At 38.6% G+C, this 12,161-nt stretch overlaps 1 protein-coding gene across 3 annotated transcripts in view; it reads left to right on the top strand.

Annotated features, from left to right (window-relative positions):
• The window catches only part of pard3ba (par-3 family cell polarity regulator beta a), a 256,267-nt gene that overhangs the window by 237,116 nt on the left and 6,990 nt on the right, over positions 1–12,161 (top strand). For all 3 annotated transcript variants that reach the window (XM_049469675.1, XM_049469674.1, XM_049469676.1), the window contains one exon: positions 1,046–1,116. In XM_049469675.1, the coding sequence (XP_049325632.1) occupies positions 1,046–1,116 (71 nt within the window). The remainder of the gene's footprint in view (positions 1–1,045; positions 1,117–12,161) is intronic.

Below are 12,161 nucleotides of genomic sequence, written 5' to 3'. Positions count from 1 at the left end.
CCAGGACATAGTGATCAGCTGCAACCAAACAGTTCTGCTGACTCTTGAGTCATTGACTCTGCAAGACACCACAGGGTGTCCTGTGGTTTGTCTGGCACCAAGACAAATGTTAGCAGCAGGTCCTTTAATCTCCTAAAGGGCTGCTAAACCTCCTACATTTTTTGCTGACTCCACCCTCAGCTCAAAAAAAATGCTTAAAAAATTGGAGGGAGTAGTTTGGGAGAGGCACTGGGTGATGTATGGGTTTAGGGGTAGGGCAGAAGGGAGAGCTGCTTTGACTGTCACAATACTTCTTTTGTGCAAAGCTACAACTTTTTTTTTAAATATGTGGAAGAAGTAGCTGTTGTCACATGAGACCAATGTTTAACTTTTTGGCCTAAATGCAAAGGGCTATGTGTGGTGGAAAAGTAACAATGCTTATCACCCTGAACACACCATCCCCACTGTGAAACATGGTGGTGGCAGCATCATGCTGTGGGGATGCTTTTCTTTAGCAGGGACAGGGAAGCTGGTCAGAGTTGATGGGAAGGTGGATGGAGCTAAATACAGAAAGATCTTTTGGAGGCTGCAAAAGACTTGAGACTAGAAAGGAGATTCACCTTCCAGCAAGACAATGACCCTAAACATACAGCCAGAGCTACAGTGGAATGGTTTAGACAAAAATGAAAAGTTCAAGGGGTATGAATGCTTTTGCAAGCCTCTTTGTGTTAAAATGTCCTCCAAAAACTGCTCTGCTCTGAAGGTGTATTCCTAACACTGGAGGCTCTGCTCTGTCTGAAGCTGAACAAAATTAGGAAGTGATAAATGCAATCTTGTGCTTGTCAGATGCTGTAAGACGCTTCATTTGCAACGACCCTCAACCAAATCAGCTGCTATGTTCTTTTGAAAGCCTAGAAAAGCTGTTCACGGAAGTGTGCACAAGTCTTAGGAGAATCAATTAGGGATGGGTTGTATAAAGATTTACTGTGGCAGAATTGTTTATAGTAACCACTGCAATACATTAATGCAAACAGTCTTTCTGACCAGTCTCTCTTTATTCCTGCAGATAAGAGGCCCAGATTCCCGCGCTGCTCCCAGATATGAAGACATTGATCGGCAGTATGCAACCATCAACAGGTATGATTATGCATGTTTAAGGGATTTCCCAATGAACCAATGAAATGAATGTTTATGCAAACTTAAATCTCATTTATACAGAGTTCATGTGCAAAAAGGAATACAATTATTTGAATCATCACTGCCCACATGCTTCTATTTGTCCTTTACAGAAGCAATACATCCACTAGAGGACAGTTCAGACCTTTTCAGAAAGTTCTTCCATACGTTTTTTCTTCATTGTGTCCATATATCAGCTTATATATCCATATATAAGCTTTAAAAAAAAGATACAGATGAAATGAACTCAGATTACGGACAAAAGGCTCCACCCGTATTTGTATCTTTATTTCCGTGCAATGTCCATGTTTTCCAGTGGTATGGCTTCATGGTTTCATGTCCGTAAACTTTCCGAAAATGTGTACAAGTATGAATGAAATAATGCAGATTACGGACAAACTGTGCCTTATCCGTAAATATCCGTTTTCAAACGGCAGTAGTTTTAACACCAGTGGTTCAAAAGGTTTCGCCATAAATGTCTTTTCTGCCAGAGTTTCATCTTTGTCATGTCCTTATGGCAGTGGTCAGGTTTCACTTGAACTGTTGGTTACACTGGCCCCACAATTTCCAGTGGCACTGCTCCATCCCATCAAAAATACAGATACAGAGAACAAAAATCACAAAGAAACGGCTTAGGCCATATACTGTATATTACTGTATTTGACATTGAACATAGATTACCCTTTTAGAAGCAGTTTTTCAAATGATGATTTCATTTATTAAGGAAAAAACTATGTCTGACAACATGAAGCAGCTAAAAGATCTGAAGAAATTCAAGAAATTCAAAAACAACATCATTGATCATCTATCAGACTGGAAAATGTTAGTCAAAAATTGTATTCATGGGAGAGTTCCAGGCAAAAACCATTGATCAAAAGTAACACCAAGGTCCATCTCACATTTGCAAGAAAACATCTTGATGATCCCCAGTGCTTAGGAGAAACTAAGGTTAGTTTCACTTAATAAATGAAGAAAAAAATTGCTTTTTATATTTACTGGGGTTATAGTTGTCTCATATAAAATGTGTTTTTTAATCAGAAAAAAAGTAAGTATGATAAGAAGCAAAAACAGCAGAAATCTTTTGGAAGAAAATATTTTTTTCACATCACTGTATATCTTATCAAAATTGCTTATCTTCAAACAGTCTGTACGTCTGTACATCTATATTCTGATTCCCAGCAGCACACAGTAGGAGCCTTATGAAAAAAAGTCCACTGAACCCCCCCCCCCCCCCCCCCTACTCTCCACCACCACCACCGCGTACACCCCTAACCCCTAGAAGAACGCTAATCTTCTTTCAACCCCCTAATTAAATCTGGAGTGTTTGCCTTCCGAGAGCGGTGCCCATCCCCGGCCGTTCACCTGATCCTCTCCCTGGGGAGGTGGATGTGGACAGGAAGCTGAGAGCGCCGGCTCCTGGCTCCAGGCCCTCTGCTTAAGTGCCTCAATCAACCCTCACCAGGAACATGCATGCATACATGCACACAGTAAAGCTCAGCTGCGTCCCAGTGAGAACAGATAGCAGTCTGTGAGGGGTCAAAGCACAAACACAAGAGAGCCACTCACTACGTTCTTGAAACATCAGGCTCCAGATCTTTATCGAGTTCTTACTCTGGTTTATCGGGTTCTAGTTTTAGTGTAGTTATAAGCACCCACTGATTTATGATAGTATCCTGGGAATTCACTTAAGAACCACAGTGAGAGCTGTATATTCACAAATGGAGAAAGCATGTAACACTGGTGAACCTTCCCAGGAGTGACCGGCCTACCGAAATTGCTCCAAAAAGGGCATGGGCAACTCATCCAGGAGGTCACAGAACTACCTAATCTAAGCTGCCTAATATTCTATAGGTTCCTATCACGCCACCAAAACAGGTCTGACTGTGACTCAAGGCATGGACTTCCCAAGACCTTTGAAGGTGTCCTGGCGTATCTGGCACCAAGGCCTTAGCAGTAGGTGCAGTTGTGAGGTGGGATCTCCATGGATTTAGTCATGTTTTGAAAATTTTTCCTTTGATCCAGTCATCTAGTCATCACAGTTTTGCCCTTGCCAAAGCCAAATATCAGACACTTGGTCATTTTTTTCCTCTTCAACCCATCAACCTAAAGAGCTGACTGTTCGCTCGCTTGCCTAATACGTAGATCCCACCCTTTGAACAATAGTACCACGTGTTATTGTACCCAATTAATCAAAGTTATGCAAATTGTTTCTCAGAATAACAATGGCACCAGTAGCAGCACGTCTTCCCATAAACCGCCAACTCTTCGCAAGGGCGCTACTTGAATATCGCGTCATGCTATCTTGTCTTGATGTGCTCTGTCAGAACAAAGGGCCTCTGCCTCACCTCCCCGTTCCCCACTGTTCCCCCCTGAAAGCGAAATCATGAGAGAGGGCTATTTGAATAAAATGAACTACATTTTTCAGAGCTGAACTCCGTGGCTCAGTCCCCTCGGGCTTCTCATTTGAGCCCATTTCCTGTCAAATCACCGCGGCACTTTGCCACGCGCCTCTTCTGCATTAGCATACATTTTCCCCTGTGCACCCGTACAGTGGGTGTGTATGCGATAAAGGCCCCGAGTGATTTAATAGAAGCATTAATGGTTGTTCAGCCTTCATTCAAGACCCCTTCAGGCTGTAGCCATTCACTTTAAATGCAGCCTCGCTCTGGTCCGGCTCGAGGGCCCTTCGCATGAGAGTAGCTGTCATGGGGAAAGGGCAGCAGCTTCCGCGGTCGTGTAACAGGTAGATGATGTTGCATGAAGCATGAAATTTGAGTTTTAATCAGCCCTGAAACTTGAGACTGGACTGGACATTTCTACTGGACAGGTTTCCCCCAGTTTTTAGCTACTGTAAAAAACTACTTGGTCTGTATAAGCTAGTCAAGCTAGCTCTTTACCAGTTTATGGTATGTTTTGTTTGATGGTTTGGCCGTTTTAGGTGCACAATCCACCTCAACAAGCTAGTATTGGATTCTTAGGAATTGATACCTACTAAGTAAACACTGGATAATTAGTATTGAATAACTACTTGATTAGTATTGGATACTCAGGATTGGATATTTACTAGATAAACATTGTATATGAGTTGGATATGTACTTAGTATTGGATTCATGGGAGTGGATACTTACTAAATGTTAGATTTATAGGATTGGATACTTATTTCGTTAGTATTGGATGCTCAGAATTGGATACTTACTTAGTTAATATTTGGATACTTGCTGTATATTGAATACATAGGACTGGATACCTACTTAGTTAATATTGGGTGCACATAATTGGATACCTACTTAGTTAGCGCTGGATACTTACTAAGTATTGGGTACATAGGATTGGATACCTACTTGGTTAGTGTTGGATACTCAGGATTAGATACTAAGTAAACATTGAATACTTAGTATTGGGTATTTACTTGCTACTGGATTCAAATAAATGTATACCTACTTTGTAAACATTGGATACTTGGTATTGGATACCTACCTAGTACTTTATTATTGGGGTTGGATACTTGATACTCGATAAATATTGGATATTTAGGATTGGATACATACTTGGTTAGTATTGGACACACAAGATTGGATACCTACTAAGTAAACATTGGATTCTTAATATTGTATTCTTGGGAGTAGATATTTACTAAGTATTGGAAATTTAGGATTGGATACCTACTTAGTTAGTATTGGATACACAGGATTGGATACCTAATTAGTTAGCACTGAATACTTACTGTTTATTGGATATTTAGGATTTAATACCTACTTAGTTAGTATTGGATACACAGTATTTAATTCAAATGAATGTATACCTAGTTATTAAACATTGGATGCTTAGTATTGGATACCTTCTTATTATTGGATTTTTGTAGTTGAATACTTGGATAAGTATTGGGTAGTCAGGATTGAATACATACTTGGTTAGTATTGAATAATTAGGATTAGATACTTCAATGGAGTGGATACCCACTTGGTTAGTATTGGATACATGCTAAGTATTGGATACATAGCATTAGATACTTAGGATTCTTTGGATTGCATACCTACTAAGTAAGTATTGGATACATAGGTTTGGATACCTACTAAGTAAGGATTAGGTCATAAGTAAGCACTGGATACATAGGATTAGATACTTGCTAAGAAAGTATTGGACATTTACTGAGTAAGTAATAGATACTTGCTAAGTATTAGGTACTTAGTTAGTCAGTATTGGATATTTAGGATTATATACTGACTAGATAAAGATACAATATCTGTTATGATAATTTTACTGTATTGACCAGCCATGTTTTAATGCATCCGTCTCTTCAAGAAGCATTAAACAACCAAAACTTCTGTCTGACTTACCAGAGCCTCTACCAAGTTGTCCACTAAAACTAAAACCTCTAGCTTTGATAAATGACCCTAAATGACCATTCTCAAGGGCTCAGTTACCGTTTCAGTGTTTCCAAATACCATTCTTTTTGGAGTCTTTGGAGTGCAGTTGCTTTGTTGTTTCTCCTGCAGTTGCTTTGATCTTTGCTTAATGATAACTTTCATCTATCTAGGAAATTGTTGTCTTCGCTATCTTTAATCCAAAAATGAGAGGAATCCTCAGTCTTGAAGACACTGATGCATTATGAATGCATTTATAATGCATTATGAACACAGGGTTCATTGGAAGTGTTACAGAAGTTTCTTTTAGCATGTGGACACTGCTAACATGCTAAAGGAAACTTCTGTAACACTTCCTATGAACCCTGTGTTCATAATGCATTATAAATGCATTCATAATGCATTATATGACATGCACAATACCTTATAATGACTGTAATAAGCCTGTATAATTGCTCATAAGTACTTACAGTGACATCCATAACACATTATAAACTACAAGTATGGTTTATAAAGAAACAGCGTATAATCTGTTCATAAAAACATTGTGCAATGTAACGTTGTAATGCCCTATAACACAGATTTGGTGTATTTTGGTATAATGCATTATAATATGCAGCTATGATTTCTCAAATTAAGCTTTTATAAAAGTGTGCAACACATTATAAAGCCTTATGTACAGTCATTACTGACTATAAGTGAAGTGAGTTTTCTTATGCTTTTTAAACGTGAAGTAAATTTTATTATGCCTTATAGAGCATTATGAGTGCTCTTTACTGGCTATAAGTGAAGTGTGTTTTTGTAAATGCCTAGAGTGAGGCATAATAACATTTACTTGTTTTAATAAAACATGTTTAAAACACACTTCACTTAAAGCCAAAAAAAAGAGCACTTATAATGCTATATAAGACATTACAGTCAGGCATAATACAATTTATTTGAAGTTTAAAAAGCATATAAAAAAACTCACTTCACTTAAAGTCAGTAATGACTGTAATGAATGTCTTTATAATGTGTTACACACTTTTTATAAAAGCTTAGTTTGAGAAATCATGTTATTATGAACAGATACTATAAGACATTATAAGCCCTTTCTTTATAAACCCTTATACTTGTAGTTTATAATGTGTTATGAATGTCACTGTAAGTACTTATGAGCAATTATACAGGCTTATTACAGTCATTATAAGGTTTTATGCATGTCATATAATGCATTATAAATGCATTCATAAGGCATTATGAATACAGGGTTCATAGGAAGTGTTACCAACTTCTGTCAAGTCCTCATTTGTCCAGAGGTAAATTAGGACGGTCGAATGGTTTCCAACCCAGACAGACTCCCTGCTAATCAGCCTTAGCTTTAAGCTTACATATGATTGGATTAACTGGCTAAGTCAGAGGTTTGCACAGAGATCAGTAATGCTAGTGGTCTTCCGGGTTTCAGTAGCGTAGCAAGTGGGATAGAGCTCAGATGCTTGTGTGTTAAAGCCTCCAGGAAAAAGCTCGAGACACATTTAAGACCTTCACTACTGATAAAACATGGTTGTTGGCGCAAACTGAACCTAAACACATCCAACAAGTCTACTGTTGGCTGAATCCAAAAGAAAAATAAATATCAATTTCATAAATTATTGGATCTAAATGTGCCAAAGGTCTGATCAGTGTATAAATAAGATCTGAAGTTGGCCTGCTAAAATAGAATATATGTCAGTTTTAGATATGAAACAGTATAGCAGAATAACAGGCCACGTGTCATGTGACGGGAACTTGTATTGTGTCCAGTGACTTTTGTCTCCATGTCTCATGGAAGATAAAGAATCCCGCACTGAGCTGTGGGATATATGTATGGTTCCTCCTGCTTTAAATACGGATGTGATTTCTGTCGCTTCACGAGCATTTCCACCCACTGCACTGTCCACCTTGGGTTGTAATGCCTTTTCTGAAGCAATTAAATATTGTGAATATTGTTTATTGGTTCAATAAAATGTATGAATTAATTATTAAGAATTTATTGGTGGTATTGTAAAATGGGAAGATCTTACACAATTACCAGAACACAACATGCAAAACCAGTAGTGATATCTAATTTAAATAATTTAAAGTTTCCTTTCTGCTCCATTTACTTACATTGGATTGGAGAGGGTTGGTATTATGTGCTGTAGCCAGAAGCTAAAAGGCGTAAAAGATGGTTTGACTTTATTTTACAACCACTGTCATCCAGTTCCTTATGTATACAGTATATAGCAGTAAGCCTACATAAATGTTTATGCAGATTTATGTCAAACATCATAAAACACTTATGTATAGGGGTTGGACAATGAAACAGAAACACCCGTCATTTTAGTATGGGAGGTTTCATGGCTAAATTGGAGCAGCCTGGTGGTCCATCTTCATTAATTGCACATTGCATCAGTAAGAGCAGAGTGTGAAGGTTTAATTAGCAGGGTAAGAGCACAGTTTTACTCAAAATATTGCAATGCACACAACATTATGGGTGACATACCAGAGTTCAAAAGAGGACAAATTGTCGGTGCACGTCTTGCTGGCGCATCTGTGACCAAGACAGCAAGTCTTTGTGATGTATCAAGAGCCACGGTATCCAGGGTAATGTCAGCATACCACCAAGAAGGACCAACCACATCCAACAGGATTAACTGTGGACGCAAGAGGAAGCTGTCTAAAAGGGATGTTCGGGTGCTAACCCGGATTGTATCCAAAAAACACAAAACCACATCTGCCCAAATCACAGCTAAATTCAATGTGCACCTCAACTCTCCTGTTTCCACCAGAACTGTCCATTGGGACAATAAATTATTGTGGTCTAAATTGTCCAACTCCTGTAGATGTATTGTAGCCTTGTAGCCTGGCTTATGATAGGATGGACAATGAACTAGAGGGCTTCTTTGCTCAAGCTCTTCAGCATCACCAGGCAGGATCTAGTTTTCCATGTAATCTTTTTACAACACAGTTAAAAAGCTCCATATAGAGGAAAATCATTTTCTCTCCTTTCAAATAAACCATTTAGGTGTAATATTAGTGCTACACATTTTCCTTTTTCTTCAGAACTCATTTCAAATGTTTTATCTCAGCCAGCTAAAGCCAACCAGATGCCTTCCAACCAGATGATTTTTTTTTTTTTTACTTTTTTAAACAGAACACGAATCTGACAAGGAAAATTGGATTTCAAAAGACGTCAGCGCACCAAAAAGTTCAGCTTAATCTCAGATTTGACAGTTTTTCGAGATATCAAGGGCTGTGTGCGGTTTGCATCACTCATTCTCTTCAAAACCACAGTCTCTTTCTCCCCCGCCCCCCTCCCTCCTCATCTTTCATTACATGTCAGTGGCTTTTTATTGCATTTTGGTTGCGGCTGCCATTTCGCTTCCGAGCGCATGAAGCACAGCCGTCGTTTCGTGCCGTAACGTCATTTGCCTTGAAAACAGAGAGCCAGTAATGAAATCAGTGTTTGGAAATGAAACCTCCCCACTTTGCTTAGTGCTTGCGTCACGCTCCCTCGGAGGCGACTCCTGCCTTCTGGTTTTGCAGATGCGGTGAACTAGGAATAAATAAACTTGAGTAAAACCAGCTCTGTTTGATTCCGTTTGTCTGACGCTTTGAAAATGAAGATGCTACAAAAGGTTTTTTGATTGACTGCGTAAAAGAACTTGAAAGCTTTGAAAAGTCAATGTACACTGTGCAAGTGGTATTTTTCTCAGATTTTCCTAAATGGTTAATGCAAATGACAGTCAGTATAATTTTTTTAACCAAACCTCCCAATGATAACAGTATTTTTTTTTTATTAACAAACTTAAAATGAACTGTTCCACATTGTTAAGCAGGCCACAGGTTTCTAGCAATATGTGAAAGAACGAGGTTCTCACTCATATACCTGGAGATAAGATTTGCACTATGCTAAAACAAAAAAAAACATAAATTAATGCATAATGTACCAATTGTGCATAAAATGAAGCAGAAAATTTGAAGCAAAGTCAGCGTTTCTTCCAAACCATTAGCTTGTAGTGCAGTGGTCAGCAATAGGCGGCCCACGGGTCAGATGTGGCCCACAAGCATAAAACATCTGGCCCGTGAGGTTGTTTGAACTATAATAAAAAAAAACAATGGAAAAAAATAATAAAATGCTTCTCTGGTGAGCTTTTGTTTACTTTCCTCCCCTGTCTCTCTGTCACGCTTGGTGTGACTTTAGTTTCCACTCTTTTTGGTTTTTCCACCCATTCTTGGGCTCTCTATCTCCTTATAAGGGCGTTTTTTTCCCAGCCGTGTCCCAATTCACTAGCCGGGGCAGCGGTAGTGTATTGGACCGCTACCCTGACGACACGGGTTCAATCCCGCGTGAGGAGTGGTGTGTTTATTTATTTATTTATTTATTTTTTCTTGTGTTTACCTGCTTTGAGATCAACTGTTCTGCAATTGGGTTCAACAACCCTCTGGGCTGGAGAGCTACTAGTCTGTAGCACTCCATCCCATTACACTTTACATTTTCCAAAACAGATTTTTTTTTTTTTTTTGTGGCTCGCCATGTAATAGCTTGGAAAATATTTGGCCCGCGGCCAAACTTAACTGCCGACCCCTGCTGTAGTGTATGCAGAAATGAGTGGAAATGAATCTATAAGATCCAGAAATGTGGTGTGTTTTTGCGGCAGACCAAATTTGTAGTAGTAAATTCAGAGAGTTTACGGTAGGCCAGTGTGATCACACACTTAGTCATTGTGTTATTCCCATTTCAGCATGCACTGTAGACTAATCCCCCCGTCCTCCCTAACTACCAGCTGTTTGGCATTGTGTAGAAGTGTGTGAAGTGTGAGTGTGTGTGAGTGTGATACTTGAGGAAGCTTAAGGAGCCGGGGTCAAACAAGGAACCAAGCAGAGAATTTCCTTCCTAACTTCTTGGGCAGGTGCTCGGACGTAAGATGGAAAGTATTTTAGCCTCCAAAACACACACACACACACACACACACACACACACGACTAGACCCAGTTTTTCAGGGGTAGTGTGTGAACGGGAGGTGATGTAAGACAGATTGATTGCATGACATTGCATTACTGCAGCTGTAGTCATCCATGTGGGCTGAATCACACATAAATTCATGCTTTATTTTCAGCCTTTCACCACGCAGAGCTACAGATGTACAGAGGATGTACCAAATTTGAGCCCATTACTGGTGAAGAACACAAAGTATGTTCTTAAACAGTCGCAGATGCATGAAAAAAACAAATATCTTTCTTATATATATATCAATATATTTCTTTTTCATCTGGTCAAATTAAATTTTGTTTGTAACCTTTGTATCACATTTTTCGCACTATAAGGCGCACCAGATTATAAGGCACACTATGGGACACTTGTAAGCAGATCTCGCCACAAGCTAAGCTATGTTAAGAAAAAAAAAATGTAATTCTTCAGAAAAACATTTTATTCTGAATGCACAGATCTGTTCTGGAAACTGTTTAATTGGGGTGAGTAAAGCACTTCTGTTTATTTAATATTTTCAGATTTCTAGCCATAGTTAGGGCTAATAAATGCAGCTCGACAGCACTAAACTGATGAACCCTGAGTGTTTTAGTAAGCCAGGGTGATATTAGCTAGCGGTTTGTCCCACGTAGCTTCTTTTAACACGGTAAACATGCAGGCTACGTTCTGATATATACTCACATCTGAGTGGCAAAAGAGAAAACACTTAGCATGGTTAGTGGGTAATGCTAATGCTGCTCCAGCAGTGCTAGCTGGGGTAAGGACTACAGGCAGGCTGATAACAATTACCTCTGAACAGCGAAAGAGCTAGCGCTTTGCGTGGTTAGCAGCTAATGCTAATACTGCTCCAGTCTCAGTGCTGGAGAACTAAACTGAAACTCCTGTATAACACTGCTCTGCTCCTTACAACCTGACTGGTAAAATTCATACATAAGGCGCACCGGATTATACGACACACTGACGATTTTTGGAAAAATTAAAGGATTTTAAAGGATTTAAATTTTTCCTTGTAGTGCAAAAAAAAAAAACAGTATATAAATGAATTCCTTTATTGCATACCTACAGTACCTTCTCATCTCTTTTAAATGTTACTATATATATATATGTATATATATATTAGCATAACAAAGCATTCATACCCTTTTAAAGTCAACAGCATTAGTAATTTATCATCGTTTTAGATAGTTTGGGAAATATATGTTTTTTTTTCTTTACCTACTACAGTTTACACTGTGTGTATGAAGTCACAGGTGTTAAAGCATTGGTCTGGTATTGCATGACAAAACATAATGCACACTGTTATGCAGCTCTGAAAAAATAAGAGATTGCTTAAAAATGATGAGTTTATTTTGATTTTATCCAAATTGAAAATCTCTGGAATATAATCAAGAGGAAGATGAACCAAACTGAAGTCATCAAACTAAACTGAACTGCTTGAATCTTTGCACCAGGAGTGACATAAAATTATCCAAAAGCAGTGTGTATTGATATTGATTTCTGAGCTCTTAAAACTTTATGAATATGAACTTGTTTTCTTTGCATTATTTGAGGTCTGAAAGCTCTGCACATTTTTGTTATTTCAGCCATTTCTCATTTTCTGCAAAAAATGCTCTAAATGACAGTATTTTTGGGGGAATTTGGGAGAAATGTT

Source organism: Astyanax mexicanus, chromosome 21 (assembly GCF_023375975.1).
Source record: "Astyanax mexicanus isolate ESR-SI-001 chromosome 21, AstMex3_surface, whole genome shotgun sequence".
Classification (NCBI taxonomy): Eukaryota; Metazoa; Chordata; class Actinopteri; order Characiformes; family Acestrorhamphidae; genus Astyanax; species Astyanax mexicanus.
The sequence above is the reverse complement of the archived record's forward strand: the minus strand, read 5'-3'. Positions and strand labels throughout refer to the sequence as shown.